The sequence below is a fragment of the Pocillopora damicornis genome, chromosome 9 (assembly GCF_964200805.1).
Source record: "Pocillopora damicornis chromosome 9, jaPocDami1.2, whole genome shotgun sequence".
NCBI lineage: Eukaryota > Metazoa > Cnidaria > Anthozoa > Scleractinia > Pocilloporidae > Pocillopora > Pocillopora damicornis.
This window is the reverse complement of record NC_142678.1, coordinates 21652811-21672443: the sequence shown is the minus strand read 5'-3', so window position 1 is coordinate 21672443 and position 19633 is coordinate 21652811. Positions and strand designations below refer to the sequence as shown.

Genomic DNA, 19633 nt, shown 5'->3' with positions numbered 1-19633 from the left:
CTGATTTATTTTACAACTGTAAAATGTTAACTTTTTTAGTGTTTTCGAAATGGCACAGGTGTCATATTAAGATGCAAAGAACCTTAAAATGTGTTATGTTATATAAGTAACAAGCCGAGTCTTGAAGTTCTGAGATAAGATAATTTTCTTCTAAGTATTAAAATATGAAGTCAGGTATTTTTACTGATTTTGCAGATAGTTCACTTGTAAACCGCTTTATAGAAGGACATGGTAGTAATCAGTATAGACCAGCTGATTATGACAAACTTCAAGCCATCGCTCAGCTCAGGAAAGCTGCTGGAAACAAAACCTTTCAAAAAGTAGAAAAGATAACCAGAGCTAACAAAGCGAAAAAGGAACAGAATCTTATTCAGCAGCACAAAGCCTGTTGGTCAAAAGAAAAAATAAGACTTCATAGTTTACAGCGAAAACTACAAAGTGAAATTGATGCATTGAGACCTGGAAGTCCTCTTGATTACAGCTCAATTAAGGAGTTCTTTCAAGATCTGGAAATCTATGAGGAAGTGCTTAGTGAAGACAGCACTGAGTTTAAGAAAAGCACTATTCAACCATTATGGGATTTAAGAGAAGACTTGCAGTTCTGGCTTGGAGAGAACAGAGACAGAATTGTGATGGGTCAGTCAGAACCTTTAATTTCTTAATTATTTAATTAATTTTTTAGAATTTGCAAGTTCTCTTGACATGGTCATGTTTTAACCCTTTAACTCCCAGAAGTGATCAACATGAAACTTCTCCTGGTAATATCCTGACATTATCCAGTAAACAGGTAATGAGGATATTCAAACTTATCAGGTAGTAGTTTTTATCTTGATCTAACACCAAATACTGATAACAAATTAAGGAAATGTGTAGCAGCAAGATAGGAGAATTATCATAAAATCTTGGAAGTTGTGCTCAGTGTTTCATTTATCTTTCAGGTTTATTATGTAAATTTTGTTCTCTCTTCAAGGTCAACATGAAATAGGCACTCAGTAGGAAATTGTGAATTAATTAATTTATTTGGCAGATGCAAGATTTGGCCTTTTAAAATTGGTATGGCTAAACCCTGAGTAATAATTTCTTTCAGGAAGAATAATGCTGCCAACATGTGGCAAAGAAACACTTAGTAAGCTGAGCTTGCCCAGATACCCTAATCTCTAATACTGCTTTTGATAATCTTTCTAGGAGTTGCTGACAAAGAACATGCAGATGTGCTCAAAATTGTGGAATCAGTCAAAATGCAGCAGCGCATAGTGATAGACAAACTTCAAATGGAACAAGAACAGCTTGAACAAGAACTGGAGAGTTTATCATTGCATGAAATTACAGGATTAGGAGTGGTGTCTGATGTTGGTATAGAGACAGGCATCCCTGATGAGGCATTTTATTTGGACTGTCCTGATGAACAGTTAAAGGATACTGTTTTGGAAGAGTTCCTTCTTCTGGATAAGAAATATGAAGCTCAGTTGGAGTACTTAAATCTGAAATATCAAAATGTCAAACAGTAAGTACCATGAATCCTTAAGTTAAGGACAATCTTCCCACACCTCCTCCCTCCTTATCACTTGTGGAATAAAAGTCTTATTTGGAAATCTTCTCAATTCTGACTAGTGTCTTGATTGTAGTGTTGGTCCCTGAATTTGTTTTATATTAACCTTTTAATTCCCAAACCAACTTTGATTTCTCCTTACTGTAAACCATACGATTCTTATAATGTTAGTTCAGAGAATTTAGTACTGGATCAACTAATTATCCTAAAATTGATAGTTTTCTTTATTCTCATCACTTGTCTGGTTGATATTGTATTGATATTGTAAGGAGAATGTCTGTCTTGGTCACTCATGGGAGCTAAAGGGTTAACTAACATTTACATGTAAAATTACTTTTACCAGAAATGCCACTTCATCTAAGGGCCACCTTTTCTTTTCCTGGATCTTCTGTCAGACCTTTAAACTGCCCTCCTGCTGTGATTCAGAGCTAGATTAGCTTCTTATAATTCTAACTTAAAGAACACAACACAGTGATTCTTCAAGTATTTTTTACGTGATATTCAATAGCTCATTTTGCCCTGGAGATTACCTTTTCTCAGTTTCCTGGATCACCGGTCAACAAAATGATTCCATTCAGAACTTTAATATTGGTCTATAAGAAGTAGTGTCTCAACAAATTCACAAAGCTTGTCCCATTTTGATAGAGAGACAAGGAGTACTGTTTCTCCTCTTGGATGCACTGGTAAGGCCTTTGTAGGTCACTCATCAGTATTCACTAGGTTTCATGACAGCTCACTGATAACACGTTTACAATACTCCTGCATGGAGAGAGGTACCTGCAAAAACATGTCAATTGACCTTAGTCAGGAATCCCTGGACCTACATGTAGTTATTAGTTATTATTAAAAAGATATGAATTAAGAGATGCATTGATATTTAAGGACAGTGTAATTATTTTTCTTTCAGATCTAGCACTGGAGGATGGTCAAAGCATGATCATTTGCACTTTGTCCATCTAATGGAACAGTACCCACCTGAGATGCCAAACAGAAGAATGCTCTATATTGACAGGATGCTTAGGGAAATCTCACACAAGACTCGCTCACAGCTGGTACTTAGAGGTTTTCTTTTTTTACTAGATGACAACATTTCCATCAAATTTCGGCATTGATGATAAATTCAATACATGTTTTTGATACTCAGTCACAATTCTGAAATAGGTCAATTTTTAAGTTACATTATGTTTTAGGTTGAACATGAAGAATGGTTTGTTGCACACAAATTTTACCAAGAGCAGTTTTCCAGCACACTACGTTCCTGGGTGCATGATAGACAAGATTTACTCATAAAAGTTAAGGTAACATTTATTGATGCATGGACAGCTTATGAGGAAGCCACAGAGAAAGCCAAAACAAGAAAGAAACAGGAACACATCTGTCAAGAACTCTATAAGAAGGTTGGTCCTGGGAAGTTCTTAGGAATTTCATTTGAATTTAGTGTAGAAATACTGCAGAACAATCTGGCCATATGGTCTTGGGGAGTGATGCATGTAGAAAGACTCTAGGCTCACAGGTACAATTCAGTCTTTATTACCTGGCAATACTTTTAACTTTTGTGTTCAACCTCCTACAGGTACTTGCATTCCGTGAACAGAAGCTTGAGGCACTAAAGCTGCAAGCTGCTATTGCTGCGAAACAGCAGGAGGAAGAGGAAGAACAACTAAGGGCTGCTGAAGAGAGGGAAAGAAAGCTCAGAGATAAAAAACATAGGCAGGTATGATGAAGCTGATTTAGAGATATTGAATAAATATTATTTTGTCAATTAACAGATTAATTCTTACATCACCTACTTGTAAATAATTTTATTATCCAACTGCACCTAATAGAGTGAAATAATGTACAAATATCCTGCGATATTGTATGTTTATTTGGACAGTTGATTATTTTGTACTGTAAAAAAATCCTGTTTAGCCAGTCAGCTGTGCATGCTACGCTTCTCTGTCTGCTTTGCTTTTTCCACCTTGTGAGAAATGAGCAGAAAGACTTTGCAGAAAAAAAAGCAGTTGGATGATATATATGTCTTATTAGACGTTTTGGTGCGTAATATCACTGCGTATTTTTACCCGCCCTACAGGCTCGTCAAAATATGGCACAACTCATAAAAATGCTCAGCAATACTACACACCAAAACATCTAATAAGATATGTATATACCTCATGGACAAACACGCTTGAGTAAACAGTAAAATTGTTAGGATTTTTAAGCTAAGGCTACCTAAGGTATTGCAAAATATGGCAGACACTTAATACTCAGCGGTACCTGCTTTTTACCAATAGCCCTCTTTTGCAAAATGCAAAGAAATCCATGCCCAATTCCAGCTAAAATTATTGGTGAGTCTTGTGTTTGTTTGACAGTGATCGACAATCCCCCCTTGAAGTTGGTTGTGAAGTAAATCAAGATGTGTGTGTAATCATTTTAGTATTTTTGTTGGATGGAAACTTCTTGTATGATGTAGCAAAAACTTTCTTGCAGATCCAGGAATTTAAAGATTTGAAAGAGAGGGAAAGAGAGCTTTCAGCCCAAGAGGAAAGAAAAAGACTGGCTGAGCTTCAAGAAAAAATGGCAGAGCAAGCTGTGTGGGATAGAGAAAGGTACAGTGTCTATAGTTGTATGTTTTTAGAAATGATGATGACTTAAATCATTTTTAACTTCAAATCTACCAGTATTTGATACTTATGAATTAGCTGGTTAGCAGTTGCAGTCCATGACAAAAGTTTGGTCTTCAAAAGCTCACCCACATAGCTTAGCATATGAACACAATTTGCTTCAATGAGCAGCCATTTTTCTTTTTGTGAACAACTTATGTTGAGATCTTCACCTCTGAAAACTTTCTTGTTATTTTAAGTTCTTGTACATTTAGGGATTGATTGATAAAAAATTGGTGCATATTTAAATTTGATGCACTACTTCACATCTCTGCTACTGTTACCAATTGCCAAACCAGTAACATACGTTAGCCTGTAGACAAGGTCAAGAGAAAGTTGTGCAATGAACATTCCTATCACTGACTGACTTAATGTCTTTCCAGAGTACAGTATCGCAAGGAGCAGTTAAAACTGCAAGAAGAAGAAAAGCAAAAAGCCAGAGAGTTGGCTATTGAACAAGAAAATGAAAAGCAGCAACGTCTGGACAAACTTAGAGCACAGGCATGTGGTAGTGCTGTTGTTTCATTCAGTGACTTTAGAATGAAAATGACAAAATGGTCCTCACAAGTGAAGTGAAACTGAAGAAACTTCAAAAAATAGAAGCTTGAAAAAATTTAGGCTTTGTCAAGGCTAGAGCTTGTGCCCCCCTCAGATATGGGTAGAGCCTTACTTCCCTCTTTGGAGGTGTGGTGGCCTCATGGTTAGTGCGCTCGACTCCAGATCGGGTGGTCTGGGTTCGAGCCCTGGCTGGGGTCATTGTGTTGTGTTCCTAGGCAAGACACTTTACTCTCACAGTGCTTCTCTTCACCCAGGTGTACAAATGGGGTACCAGCAAATGTGCTCAGGGTAACCCTGCGATGGACTTGCATCCCATCCAGGGGGGAGTAGCAATACTCCTAGCCGCTTCATGCAAAGGAAAGTGGAGTTAAGCACCGGCCCTCATGGGCCACTTGGGCCTGTATAAAGGCTTATTTACTTCCCTCTGTGCTACAAAAGCACATGTTTGGAGCATGGCAAATTTTATTTACTTCACTTTTTTGACTTCACATTATCTTTTGGTAAACAGATTTCCTGTTATTGTAAAAAGTCATCTTTAATTTTTTTCTTAAGGTACAAGTTCATGTAGAGGATGATCCAGAGAGATTATACAAACAAACAGAGGTAAGTGGTGAAAAAAAGGTTACCAGAGGCATGAATCATGTTGGAAAGGAAAGAAAAGGTGAATAATTTGTCAGAAAGAACAATTCTGAGTCCTATGTGAGGCACTGGTGTGAGTGTAGCATGTGTGAATGTTAGAATACGTAACAATGCAAATATTTGATGTGTACTTTGGGTTGTAACTTAAAGCTGTTTTTGTCAGTGTGTTATCCATTTCTAACTCTGTCATTGCATTTAACAACCATGTTCATAGCTGTTTCTTCTGGTAGCAAGATTTAGCAGAATAAGCCAGTAATTTTGAAGCAAACATTTCCCCATTACACTACTTTATGTAAAACTTGTAACTCCTGTTAATTTCTTGTTATCGGTTGAACACCTAGGAGCAACAACTTACCCCAGGTGCCAATCTCCATCATCTTTCATTCTTTTCAGCCCTCTTTGTTTGCATGAATCAAAGCTAGACACCACATAACCTGTATCCAGACCCTCAACAAAATAAAAAAGCCAGTACTTAGAACCAATGTTAGTTTCTTCCATTTTCCAGGCATCCCAAGCACGTATGGCCAGTATGTACGAGGAAGAACTTGACCTTCAACAACCTCTCTTTACTGTCCATGGATATGATGAAAAAAAGGTTAAATGCACTCAATATGTCATTGTTATCTTTATCTGCCACAAATTTAGTCAGTCACTGTGATAAACCAATTCAGTTATGATACGTAACCCTGAAAGAACAATCCCAGATGGAAAGTTTCATTGCCAGTCGAAGCTGGAATCATGAAACTTTGTTGCTGCTTTTAGGTGGCGGCAGACAGAAGATTAAAGGTTGAAAATGCTCTGAGAGAAGCTGGCATCCATCACACTGATTATGCAAGAAGAATCATGGCCTCCATCAAACCTCCTCAGGAACCAAGAAAGGATCAGCATTCAACTGTGTTCAAGTATGGTTGATTTTTTTATTATTATTTGTTGTAGGCTCTTAATCCAGACCTTAGGCTTTGCTTATTACATTAAAACCAATTTTATGTATTTATAACCATCCCTTTCTCCTTTCAGCTAGCACCATGCAGGGCCACAAAGATTTTTCCCATCCTCATAAGGGTTTTTTTTTTTAATGTTTTAATTAAATTAAAGGGAGGTATGAGTCACATGATATTATAAATTGTCCTAAAAAGTTTCAGGTCTATTTTATGAAATGTCCACATAAGGGCTAACTTCAATTTGAGTTTTTGGGTGATAGCAATATAATTGGCAGATGTTGTGGAAACAAAGTTTTGATGACAGAAATACCTTCAAGGAAAAGGGAAAAGTACTTTTTGAGCAAGAATTTGCAAAAAGGGCATTTGAGAAAAAAGACTTGCAAATGTTTTTTTCTGTACTTTAAAACAATTCTGGTTGTATTGACATTCTCTCAGCCAATGTTGAATACACTGAAGTACTAGTGCATGGAGTATTCAAGTGATATGGAATCTTTGGTAGCCTTATGACTGATTACAGCACGTAGCATGGCAAGCATTCAATCAAGAGTCCTCAGAATACTTAATATGCCCTTGACTGATATGAGTACTATAGGGTAACAAATGATTTCATTCCCAATCTGAGGGTTGTGTATTTATTTTGCAGAAATGACTGATGCATATGCTGATGTGGTTTGTGAAGATATGGTTATTTAAGTGACAGTCTCCTTTGGTTGTACATGATTGCTTTACAGAAAAAATGTGGAATGGACAGTTACACTTTATTATTTATCATAAAATATGCAAATTGAGGCCTTATTGATTTGGCCCCGGTTGTTGAAGCAGCAAATAAATCTCCATCTGGTGGAAAGCAAGCTTTTGATGACACTTAAGCGCCAGATAGCAATTTATCCATTTTTAGATAACAATTAGACAAGTACCTCTTATTTCTAATTAGTCCTACAATTATAATACAACATTTCATGTCAAGCTGTACTCTTGGAAAAATATGATTTTCATGTCTGCAGATGGATACTCATAATTCATTGTCTGTATAAACCCATAAAATAATAAAATTAAAACATTTGTTCCTTGGTTATGTTAGAAAGGCTCCCTTTATAAAATTCAGATCCCTTTAGAATCTAGTTAAGCCAAGTACACTTCTGCTGCCCTGTAAATATCGATTGCATTAAGATCCAGCTGCATTTTAAATTCAAACAACTGTACTTGCAGTGGAAAAATTATTTAAATGGCTGCAGTGACTTACTCAAGTTGTCCAAGAGAAAAGTTTGTCTTTGCAGCTAAGGTCTTTTAAACACATTTCCTTAAGTTTTTCTGCCTCCAGGTAGTGTCTCCACTGTCCATGTGAGATGCTTTGCTGTAAATTACACCCACTCTGAATATAGTTTTCCTCTGTTTTAATGCTTGGGACATTAAATGCTACTGATGGTTGGTGCACAAAGAAGGTGGCTTTGAAGTCTCCTCCTTGTGATTCCCTCAGTAGATGACACAGTTCATACAGACAGCCAGGAAGGATTGGACCAGAAATCTCCAGGCTGTATAACTAAAAGGATATCATCACAATTAGAGCACCCTTCATTTAAGAGTTGAAAAACGCAAAACCTAAGTAATCATAGTCACCAATTACAGCGATGAAAACATCTTAAGGAACCAATGAAAATTCACAGTAAACTAAACAAATCATCTGAAGTGCTGGAAATAAATGTGCGTTATTGACCAAGCATGTTTGATTAAGATGGCTACATATTGACCAAGTTCTTTTTCTGTGCACAATAAACCCATGAGAGTAGTTTATATTGTCTTTGTTTTTCTTGTCTTCTGCAGCTTTTTGCAACTCCATTGCCCACACTGTCCATAAATTGAAAAAAAAAATTTTAAGTCCCTTCCATGCAATGTATTTTCGCACAGGATCAAAGCGGGAAATCCCAAGCAGGCAAGAGAAGCCCATCTTGCCTGTTGGGGTAGCCAATCAAAGAACAGGATTCACTTCATATTGACCATCATAAACAGTTATTGTCATAGCATGCATTTTTCAGGTAAGAAACTTCTCCTCTTTCCACTTAGTTTAAATTGGCGACATAAAATTTTCAGGTAAACCTAGCAAAACATTGGAGGGGAAGGAGATCACTATGCAATACTGTTAGTAGCTTCATAATAGTGGAACAAGAATAAACTGTGTTACATGTTACTGTTTTGGCCAATAGTCTCTAGAGAAAGCATAACCTTTACCTTATTGTTGCAAGAATTATCAGTGATCTTACCATGATGGTAGAGCATCTGTAAAGAATAAGGTCAAGAAATATTGATTAATCAAATGTATCCTATACCTGTGTCATAGCCTTAGCTTTTTGATGCTTCATGGTCCCTTGGTTTACCTTCAGACCCTTTAAAGTGGCTCCTTCAAATGCAACAGGGGCCAGCAGTGTTGGTGGCACCTGAGCTTGTGGTCCAGTGTTGGCTGTTAAACTTTTACAGTTGAGTAGGAAGTTAAAAAATGCAAGAGTATCAACTCCTCTCACTAACACTGTAGAAGTTGGTTGTTGATCTAAGCTTCTTAGATTGTTCCTCTGATGTGGTGTAACAACTTTGGAGTTTAACAGTGGAAACTGTTCCTTATCAAGTCCCATGCTTTCTAGCCACTCACACTTGTCAATACTCTCATCATCAGAATCATTCCCAAGCTCAGCATCTTCCTCTTCGTCCGAGTCCTCATCCTGAGATTCAGGCCCAGACTCTTTCTTTCCTTTGACCTCCAAGTGCGGCATGGTAAAGTTAATTCCTGAGATGTGATAATATAATATTGTTATTATGAAGAAAATTAGATTCAAGAGAAAAATAGCCTTGGAAGGGTAAAATTACTGATTAAGTGATTGGGTAATTTCAAGGTAGATTATATTCAATACATCCTGAAAAAAGAAACCAGATGAACACAAGTACTAGAGGGCTAGCCTTGTAATCACTTTAAATCAGGTGAACACAGGGCATGTTGGGAAAACTTAAGATTGTGTTACTTAAACCATGATGCATTAACTGTTTGCATAATTTTGGTGAGTTTTCCCAAACCATGGGTGTTCAATTGGTTATGTGAACAAGGAAAAGTCTTCAATTGCCGTAATTGAATATAAATTTGTAAAAACACTATAAATCTAAAATGTTACAATCATGTTTACAAATTCTTCTCTAAACAAGTGGTTGCAGCAGCTCAGTTATTTTACTCAAAACCAGTGGCATCTTGGGAGCATTTCTTGTCTGTAGTGGTCAGTATATGTAAGCATACATACAAATTTATTCTGGAGCTCAAATTACATTGTTATATTCCTGGACTTTCACTCAACAAAACGAGCACTGTGATTGGTTGATCTTGGTCACGTGCCCCTGATCAAAATCCTGACCAGGACACAATTATGCAGTTGTTGCAAGCATGCTGAATACATGTACAACAGCATGTTTTTGCCATATGATTGTTTAAGAGAAAGTCCAAATATAGAACAAAGCAACTAATGTATGGTCCCTTGGGAAACTAGTTAGTTTTGTTTTCTTGAGAGTTCTGATGTTTCCCGAGACAAAGTTGAGGGAAACATCAGGAATCTCAGGAAAACAAAACTAACTATTTCCATGGGGACCAGACTTAATTGTATATTATATCATCCCACTGCTAACAGCTGTTTTATTGGATCATTGTCTCATCTTGAATAAAATCACCTTGGTTACCTACATATAAAGGTACAAGGTTACCAGCTCAAGGTTATAAGTGTCTGGTAAAGGTTTTCGATGAACTATTTGTACAATGATTATTGCACTAATCTGTACAGTGTAATTAAGTATTATCAACTGAGTTGATAACATAAATTGGTCATCTTAAAGAGTTTAAAAGCTGACGTTTTGAGTTGTAGCCCTTTGTCAGAGGGATATCGCAGCATCACAGTTTCTTTAGAAAGTTTTTCCCTTTATTAATAAACCTGTACAGTGATGTAGATTTACCTTCACTCCTCAAGGCATCCCGGAAACCTTTGGTCGTGGGTGTTATAACCACTTGAACTGCATCATCCCTGTTTATTCCAGCTGCCTGAAAAAGCATAGTGTTCTTATTTGCAACTAGATAAAAGTAAGGACAAAAACCAACGCGCACCATGTTGAAGACGGAGCGAAAACTGGACACCCAGTCATGGTGAAGAGAAGATGCCATTTCTTCCGTGATTAGAAAATGTCTTTTCGAACTAGTTCTACCATCGGCTGATTTACGTGGAAAAAGTTCAAGCCACGGTAGAGAAGGGTGCATCCAAACTTTGGTAAAGGAACAAAATGATTCAGGATGAGAAGCACCGTTTCCATTTGAATCGATTTCCTTTGTTTGGCAACGAACAAAATGTGACATACCAGCACCTTCGTCAAATGTCTTCAATGTCCCACACCAATTAAACGTCTTAGAAGAAGAAAATCTTACTTTAGTTTTTAAGCTCCAGTCTAAAGGAAAAAATTCTGAACCATCATTCTTGCCGATTTTCTCTTTAGCCACAGTTAGTGGAGAATCAGCAACGTCAGTTTCCAGGCTATTGCCAGTATTTTGCTGTTGTGAGTTATTACTTGTTTCATGAACAGTGTTTGTGGATCTATTTTCCTGATTCTCGTCCAGTCCATCGAGGGCACTAAACAGCCTGCATTCTGTAGTTTTCTCTTCTGCGGAGAGATTCGCCTTTTTCCTCGGAGAACACTTAAACGGATTCGCTCGCTTTAACGCCTGTGAGCGTCCATCTTGAATTCGTCCATTGATAGGTTTCAAGGCGTTTGAAATCCGTTTTGATGAGTTTTGAGTCAGCCTCTTCTTTTTTATCTTCAATTTTATAACTCCTGAAGGTTTTTTAAACCGAATAAGCTCAGGTGAGTGTTTTTCTTCCATGTTTAAAAGCGACAATTATTTTCCTTCAACTTTGCTGCAACGTTGATTTTTATAAATTCCGCGCTAAAACATCACGTGATATTTACTTTGCTAGTACCCAACCTTCATCTCTTCGTCTCCTCAAAACATCTCATTTCAACCAAGATCTTTTTCGGTAGGTTTACTCTGATAAATGTTTCTAGATAAAAATTTTTTCTCCTGATCCCTGTAATGTTCCTCCAAATTTTTCCATTCCATTTGTTAGCAACGACGGTAATAATACTGGATTCACTTGAAATTTATCGATCTCTACGTTCTGAAGCGTCAAGAATTTTTACGGACTGGACGTTTAATAATCGCCTTGAAATAAGTTCATCACATAAAACTCCGCAAAGTAAATTGACGAGCAAAACGACTTCAAATTATCGCTGGTTACGGCTTCTACCAATTGGGAGAATATTCAAGACGCCGTTTGATGCAGATAGCGCTATGATTATGGAATATCAGTTTTAACAGCTGACCGCTACTACCTTATTTCGGACAAAATTTTGTTTCCCTTACTTTTGTGGTTTTTTAGACAGACGCAAATTAAACTAGTGCATGTAAGATAAAATATTCTCCAAAATTTCCCATCGTATATTTTCTTAGCCTGTGAAAAGACTGGTCGTTATGAATGATAAAATGGAGTAAAAACGACATGAAATATTAAGTCATATCATGCGGAAATTCAAAGATGCATGCCTTTTTCTTCTGCGCAAACTGGCTTAAATGTAGAGAAAATTTTATTTTGCGTGGGTAATATTTACACGAGAAAAACAGTGGTTTCTTTCCCTCGACTGATCCTTGTAATATTCTTCTAAGTTTTTCCAAATTCCAATTGTTAACAACGACGGTAATAAAACTGGATTCACTTGACATTTATTGATCTCTACGTTCCGAAGCGTCAAGAATTTTGACCTTTAACAATCGTCTTGAAATAAATTCATCACAGATAACTCCGCAAAGTAAATTGACGAGCAAAATTACTTCAAATTATCGCCGGTAACGACTTGTACCAATTGGGAGAATATTCAAGACGCCGTTTAATGCAAATAGCACCATGATTATGGAATATCAGTTTTAACAGCTGACAGCTACTAGCCTATTTCGGAAAAAATTTCGTTTCCCTTAACTTTGTGGTTTTTTTAGACAGACGCAAATTAAACTAGTGCATGTAAGATAACAAATTCTCCAAAATTTTCCATCCTAGATTTTCTTAGCTTGTGAAAAGACTGGTCGTTATGAATGATAAAATGGAGTAAAAACGACACGCAGTACAAAGTCATATGATGCGGATATTCAAAGATCCATGCCCCTTGCAAACCGGCTGCAATGTAGAGACAATTTTATTTTGCGTGGGTAATATTTACACGAGAAAAACAGTGGTTTCTTTCCCTCGACTGATCCTTGTAATGTTCTTCTAAGTTTTTCCAAATTCCAATTGTTAACAACGACGGTAATAAAACTGGATTCACTTGACATTTATTGATCTCTACGTTCCGAAGCGTCAAGAATTTTGACCTTTAACAATCGTCTTGAAATAAATTCATCACAGATAACTCCGCAAAGTAAATTGACGAGCAAAATTACTTCAAATTATCGCCGGTAACGACTTGTACCAATTGGGAGAATATTCAAGACGCCGTTTAATGCAAATAGCACCATGATTATGGAATATCAGTTTTAACAGCTGACAGCTACTAGCCTATTTCGGAAAAAATTTCGTTTCCCTTAACTTTGTGGTTTTTTTAGACAGACGCAAATTAAACTAGTGCATGTAAGATAACAAATTCTCCAAAATTTTCCATCCTAGATTTTCTTAGCTTGTGAAAAGACTGGTCGTTATGAATGATAAAATGGAGTAAAAACGACACGCAGTACAAAGTCATATGATGCGGATATTCAAAGATCCATGCCCCTTGCAAACCGGCTGCAATGTAGAGACAATTTTATTTTGCGTGGGTAATATTTACACGAGAAAAACAGTGGTTTCTTTCCCTCGACCTTTGAGAGCAAAAACAAAACAAAACAAATTGGAGCTTCCGTCCTGTGTAAGTTGGTGTCTTTCTCTCGGAAGTCTCCGCTGCTATAGAGCCTGGTTCTAATAGCAGTAGATCGATTTGGTGCTGTGGTATATCCCTTCCATTCTCCGTTCGTCAACTCAAAGCGGTGTTCCTTGTTCATCCTGGGTACTTGGATTATCGCCATGGCCATCCAGTCCCCTTTCTTTATCGCCAATGAACTTGTTCAGTATCCCACAGCAGTGATAGAGTGTGAGCCTCACAGGGAAAATGTCTTCAGAGATACTTCTGAATTCTTAGACCACGTCGTGGCAAATATAAAAGCACTTTACTATATGCCTATGGTGTTGATTGCCTTTCAATACATTATCATTATTTGTAAGTAGAATATGAGAGACGGTAAGTTTTGAGCTCGGTAAGGAAATAGAAAAAGATGTTTTTCGTCTTGTCACGAGCGTGGGACAAAGAAAACATTCGGAGTCCCCATGAGGAATCGAACCTCACACCATCGGATTCCGCAGTCCGATGCTCTAGAGCATGGAAGCGCGGAACCTGAAGGTCTGAAGTTATTTTCGATCTCCCTGTCAAAATGTCCTGGATCTACCTTTGTTTTATTTATTCTTTTTCTTCTGCGCAAAAACGATCTCGAATTTGATAACTTATTTACTGAATGAGAAGCTTGATGATAAAGGCGCTGTAAATATCATTTATACGGTGTGATCACGTGCAAGTGAACCAACTGTCCTCCCTCAGACATAGCGGAGGCTTTATCTGGCTTTCTCCCACCGACTTCAGCAGCTGAGTAATTCTGTTCGGCGACGATCATTTAAGTTTTCTGAAACTTTCCGACCCATTTCTTAGATGGTATTGATGAGATAAGGAATGCCTAATTGACATATCGACGGAGTACAGAACATTAAACAATATTGTTGTTAGCTTTAACGCCCACTTATTCTCTTTAAGCTGCGAATCGTCATTCATTAAGTGCGAAAATCGGCAGTATAAGCATTTATCTATTTACTTCATGTTTTCTTTTTTTCATAGAATAACTTGTCGTTCACATGGAAAGCTGGAAGAGGAACTCTTCAGTATCAGTCCTTTACACGATCTGATCGGCTGTTTTATCTCCTTGAGCATAGTGCAGGATGCTTTATTTGGCTATTTTTTTCGCCAGCTTCAGCAGCTGTAAAATTCTGTTCAGCGACGTACAAATTCTCTTCGTGGAGATAGAAAACTCCCCACTTAACATAAAAATTGTCCTGAGCCCTTCCCTTTCTTTATAACTTCGTGAAAAGCCGTAAAATGTACTTGAAAAACCTCCAACCAATCAACTGAGTAAAGAGCCTACTGAGTAAGTTCCAGGCTGGATTAAACTTTCGATGACAACGTGACTAAAAATGAGTCGTTAAGAAAAATGTCGGTGTAGAATATTGTCATTTGATTGATTGGCTTGTTTTAATACGTGATCATCATCAGTAAACATCTGGTGCTGGGATATTTCTGGAGCCTTTTTCTCGTCATTTCGTCAATAGAAACAATGATAATTTCAATAATAGAAAAAAAAAGCTGACGTTTCGAGCGTTAGCCCTTCGTCAGAGCGATGGTGAAAACGTAAATTAGCCACCGCAAAGGGTAAAAAAGCTGACGTTTCGAGCGTTAGCCCTTCGCAATCGCTCTGACGAAGGCTAACACTAAATTACCTTTTATTTATATAGATAGATACGATACATGAGCTATGTTTTTCCGGCTTTGGTAGAATATAAGTGGCCTTAGTAGAGCTGCTGGCTGAAAACAAAACTGATCTCCTGGCACCGCAATATGTCAGCAAACGTGACAGCAACCATCAATGGAACACAGTCCATGTCGGGCTGCTTCAACCCCACAGCGACAAGAATTGGTGAAACCTTTGCCTACTGTCTGCTATTTGTTGTGTCGCTGGCTGGAAATATTCTCATTGGAATTATTCTCTACAAGGAAAAAGCTCTGAGAACACCAATCAACATTTTGATTGTAAACATGGCAATCTCCGATCTGTTGTTCTCGATTATCCATTTTCCTGCACTTTTTGTCAGGTTAAACACGGCCAGCCACTGGCTGCCCAGCGGTCCACTTGGCCAAGCGTTGTGTAGACTAAAGTATTTCGTTAATGATGTCTCCATTGCTGTGTCCATTCAGAGCCTAGTTCTGATAGCAGTGGATCGATTTGTAGCTGTGGTATTTCCTCTCCGTCCCTCACTGATCAGTTCAAAGCGATGCAGGCTCTTCATTCTCGTAATTTGGGTCGTCGCCGTGGCAGTCTCTTGCCCACAACTGTTTACGTGGAAATTTGTCGAGTATGCAGAAGGGCTGGTTTGTCAGCAGGGGTTGAACGACAAACTTAGAGAGTCCTCATGGATTAAAAACTACGTTCTGGTAGCGATCATTGTATTCATCTATGTCCCTTTGGTTTTCATTGCCATACTCTACTTTTCCATTGCCGTAAGAATTAAATCGCAGCAGATTCCGGGTGAGCCTTCAGTAAACGCAAGAAAACAGCGCTTGAAGAGAGAAAGAAGTGTTCTGAAGATGTCCGTTGCCATCGTGTTCGTTTTTGCAGTATGCTGGCTGCCATTCAGTATCGTTTTCCTCTTATTCTTGTTTTCATCAGACAGCGCCATGATGTCATCTTGTGCCTTCCAATACTCTATACATATTGTCATTTTTCTGGCTACATCATACTGCGCTGTGAACCCTTGTGTCTGTTTCATGTTCAGCAGTAATTATCGTCAGGGTCTTAAGAACCTCCTCGGCTGTTTCTCTACTAATAGAGCTGCCCAGACATAGTTGTTGCCCCAATCTTTTGCACACTGTTCAGTATTATTCGAGGAATCAAATTTGTTTCCCATGCTAACAGTTGGTTTCCCACATTTTTAATCGCTGTTTTTGTTTTCTAACTTGTAAGGTCAAACCTTTTTGTAAACTCGTGCATTTAGCATATCATATCGAAAATAACTAACAAGCTCTTACGAACATCGCTTTATTGCATCCAAAATGTTTGAAGTAGCGCTCAGTGAAATTCAGTTAATAAATAGAAGAGAGTATTACGATTTTTCCTTTTTTCCTCGTTTATCTATTTTCAGATGTACATGAAAAAGGACAACGTATTTTACCGAGATGAACTGCGATCTCTATTGGATACGTTAAATCCAGTTATTCCCAAAACTTGTAAATAATATTCATTTAGTACATTAACGTTAGTTTACCTTATAGCAAGAGAAACTTTGTTCAACGGTTCAAACCGTCTTTTGAACTCTGACCTAAGGATTATGGTTGTATTGTGTACAGTTTGCGGTTATTAAAGTTTTAAACTCTTCGTGTAAAATAAAGAGGTTTCCAATCAATATGTGATGGAAAAAGAAAAAGTAAAATCCACTTGACATCTAATATTACAAATAAATATTATCAAGAAAGCAATGGAAACTAGTTCTGTTTCTGCTTCAGCTTCAGATTATTTGTCATCACAGTCATTCCTTTTTATGGAAAATTAGAGTTTTGGGGAAAAAAAACCCTAATGGATCAAAAATTGCCTCTCTTCCTGAATTCTAACGAGTGCTGAGTTAACTTTAAAAACCTTTAGTCACATCTCTTTGCATTGAGAGTAAATGTTACAGAGTCCATTAGGAGGTCAAGCGAATTTAAAAAATTTCACAAGAAAAAACCGAACCGTTGACGTTCTTCTGGGAGGGACAAACCCTGGAGAAGAAGAGGGCGACCTAATGATGAGGACTGTAACTAAAAGTACGTATGAGAGTAAGCAAAGTGCAGGCTCAGAACTTGTCTGACTCCTGTGAGCCTCATAACGGGGAGAGAGCCTAAAAAGCATCTGCACATTTTACTGCGCATGTCGAACTTGCTTGGGCTCATAATGGAAACCGTGTAGAGGGTAGCAAAGCTGTCTGACTCTCGTGAGTCTCATATTTTCCGCGCAGAAATATATCAATAGGTGTGATCTGCATATCATGGAAACTTTGAAAAGAGAACATTTTACCGTTTCAATGAGCGACATATGCCCAAAAGAGCCCCTAAATTACAGGGTGACCCTATCAATGGAATGATAGAACGCTGGAACCGTGAACGGTAGAACGGCGGAATAGTTGAATGGCGGAATATCTCAAAACCCGTCTTAAGAAGTGAAATAGCGGAATATCCCAAAACGCGGAATGCCTTTCTGTAGGAAACAAAAGTCTCACAAAATATAATTGTGATGAAATACGAAAATAATTCAGAGAGTATTACATGAAACACTTATGAAAGGCTGTTTCGAAAAAGCAAATACATCGCAGAACTAGCTACTTAGCATAAAATGAGCGAAACGATTTGATTAAAAAACTATTACATGCCTAACCTATTCTGAATAACAGCTGGCCATCTGTCGGGTTTTAATTGATGTTTTGGTGCCAATTATTATTTTTTGGGTGTCTAAGGTAGGAGGATTATCGCAGATTGAAAATCAAACATAATAAATATAAGCATCTGTAAGATATCCTTGCATCTAAAAATTAGGGAACCTAGTTTTCTTTGTCTCCAATTTGGTTACAATTGTAAAAATTGTTGTTGAAGTACAAAAGATTGAATTTTGCATCGAAAAGTTAAAGTACAAATTAATTATAAATTTTGTTCTATTTTTTGGTTATAAAAGAATAGGTGGCTTCTAGAGTTAGAGATCATCTTGCTGAAGACGACACTGATCCTACAGTTCCAAGAATGTCGGCAAACGTTAGGGCGACGGTGAACGGAACACCAGTAACACTGAACTGCTTGAATCCAGTAGTAAAGAGGATTGGTAAAACCTTTTTTTGCGGCCTGTTACTTGTTTTCTCAATGTCTGGAAGTTTTTTCATCGCAACAATTGTCCACAAAACTAGATCTATGAGAAAGCCTATCAACTTTTTCTTAGTAAATATGGCCATATCCGATCTTCTGTTTCTTTTTTTCCTTTTTTACAGACAACACAAATGCTCGGCTCCCGGTTTGATCAGCGGTCCTCTTAGAGATGAGTCGTGTAAGCTGACTGTCTTCTTGGGAGATATGTGCTTTAGTGTGTCTATTCAGAGCCTAGTTTTAATAGCATTCAATCGATTTGGAGCTGTATATTTTTCCCTCCGTCCCTAACTGATCAGTTCAAAGCTGTGTCAGTTCCTCATTCTTTTCACTTGGATCATCGCTAGTCTTACCAGCACCTCGATGAAATAAGTTAACAAATGGAAGCTATTTCCATGGTTTTTCTGTTTTTTTCTATTTTTTCAGTTGGTAGTTGTTTTACGATCGCAACTAGTTATTACACTTTTGTTTTTGATTTTGTTTGATTTTGTTTTTTTTTTTGGGGGGGAGGTCTGTTTATTTTCAACTGAACGTGCATAATGAAAAATAACGTCACTGAGATAAACCGGATTTCCCCCAGACCTATTAAGTCCAATTATTTCACGAAACTTAGGAATAATCATGAATTGAAATGTCTGCTTTGAGAACTAACTTACTTAAATCCTATTTACAATTTACATTATGGCAAGTCAAACTTAGTTCATTGGTTCAAACCATTGTTTGAACTCTGCTGCTTGTTTTTCGGTTCTACAGTGTTTATTCCCTTACCATCTGTAAATAAAGAGTTTCCGATCATTTAGAGAGGAAATGAGCAAAAGTTTGATCGAAATGAAATCCAATACGAAAAATAAATGCAATCGACTCCCGATAACTTGAACCTTTAAGGAGAATTGAAGAAGGTTCCACTGAGTTACCAGGAGTTCGAGTTAACGGGAATTGAAAACAAGGGCTCTGGAATGAGGGAAAAACGGTGTTTTCTGTTTTTCGTCTTATACAGTATACATTTTAATACAATTCAATTAGAGAGAAGTCGAATGAAAACGGAACACAAAATTACTGAAAATTACCTGAGTTAGCGGGAAGCTCGAGTTATCGAGGGTTTGAGTTACCGTGGATAAAACTGCTAGAAATGTTTGATGGAAATCCAGGGGAAATCGGTTTTTATTCAAGTTAACACGCGGGCTTCAAGTCAGCAAGGGAAGATTTATGAGTGCATGCGTTTGTTTAAGGCAACGGGGATGGGAAAATGCTAGACGATATACTTCACTTTCAGTTTTACCTGAAAAAGATGTCAGCTTTTGAAACACCATTGCGGCCACCAAAAACGCCAGACTACCGTCCAAATCTGGACGAGGCGATGGAATTAACGTACACTGATCCGAACCTAGAACCGGACACAGAGGATAGCCCTCCAGCATCACAACTCGAGCCAAGGCATAAAGCTGCATTAGCCAAACAACGCAGCAACGAAGGTCTACGCCTTCAAAAAGAAAGCCGTCAAAAAGAAA

The 19633-nt window shown here is 37.7% G+C and overlaps 3 protein-coding genes across 5 annotated transcripts in view; 2 read left to right on the top strand and 1 right to left on the bottom strand.

The window, feature by feature from the left end:
• Positions 1–19633, top strand: part of LOC149040648 (coiled-coil domain-containing protein 148-like) — a 69693-nt gene that overhangs the window by 405 nt on the left and 49655 nt on the right. Inside the window, exons 2-12 of one of the 2 annotated variants that reach the window (XM_089182567.1) lie at positions 196–636; positions 1186–1504; positions 2457–2601; positions 2740–2946; positions 3123–3263; positions 4022–4140; positions 4578–4695; positions 5305–5355; positions 5897–5986; positions 6154–6293; positions 6976–8045. In XM_089182567.1, the coding sequence (XP_089038693.1) occupies positions 196–636; positions 1186–1504; positions 2457–2601; positions 2740–2946; positions 3123–3263; positions 4022–4140; positions 4578–4695; positions 5305–5355; positions 5897–5986; positions 6154–6293; positions 6976–6985 (1781 nt within the window). In that variant the 3' untranslated portion in view covers positions 6986–8045. Of the gene's footprint in view, positions 1–195; positions 637–1185; positions 1505–2456; positions 2602–2739; positions 2947–3122; positions 3264–4021; positions 4141–4577; positions 4696–5304; positions 5356–5896; positions 5987–6153; positions 6294–6975; positions 8046–19633 lie in introns of those variants that run through there. The other variant, XM_089182568.1, reaches the window with a different exon arrangement.
• Positions 7072–12577, bottom strand: LOC149040657 (protein downstream neighbor of son homolog). Of its 2 annotated transcripts, none has more exons than XM_089182569.1 (3): positions 10311–12577; positions 8657–9108; positions 7072–7872 (listed from the first exon to the last, which is right to left on the bottom strand). In XM_089182569.1, the coding sequence occupies exons 1-3, from the start codon at positions 11224–11226 to the stop codon at positions 7576–7578; spliced, it is 1665 nt and encodes a 554-aa protein (XP_089038695.1). In that variant the 5' UTR covers positions 11227–12577; the 3' UTR covers positions 7072–7575. The 2 variants fall into 2 exon arrangements, with proteins under 2 accessions (XP_089038695.1, XP_089038696.1); XM_089182570.1 differs by lacking the exon at positions 7072–7872 and adding an exon at positions 8375–8606 and having other exon boundaries at positions 8705–9108; positions 10311–11287.
• Positions 14828–16724, top strand: LOC149040656 (QRFP-like peptide receptor). Its single transcript, XM_089182578.1, has one exon. The coding sequence runs from the start codon at positions 15084–15086 to the stop codon at positions 16086–16088; it is 1005 nt and encodes a 334-aa protein (XP_089038704.1). The 5' UTR covers positions 14828–15083; the 3' UTR covers positions 16089–16724.

What these genes read in the sequence shown, in the direction of transcription:
- LOC149040657 (XM_089182569.1), bottom strand. Translation starts at nt 11,226, where the DNA reads ATGGAAGAAAAACACTCACCTGAGCTTATTCGGTTTAAAAAACCTTCA. An exon ending in GGATGCCTTGAGGAGTGAAG is followed by an intron (nt 9,109 to 10,310) that starts GTAAATCTACAT and finishes ATCACATCTCAG; the next exon opens with GAATTAACTTTACCATGCCG. An exon ending in AAGCTAAGGCTATGACACAG is followed by an intron (nt 7,873 to 8,656) that starts GTATAGGATACA and finishes ATATCCTTTTAG; the next exon opens with TTATACAGCCTGGAGATTTC.
- LOC149040656 (XM_089182578.1), top strand. Translation starts at nt 15,084, where the DNA reads ATGTCAGCAAACGTGACAGCAACCATCAATGGAACACAGTCCATGTCG.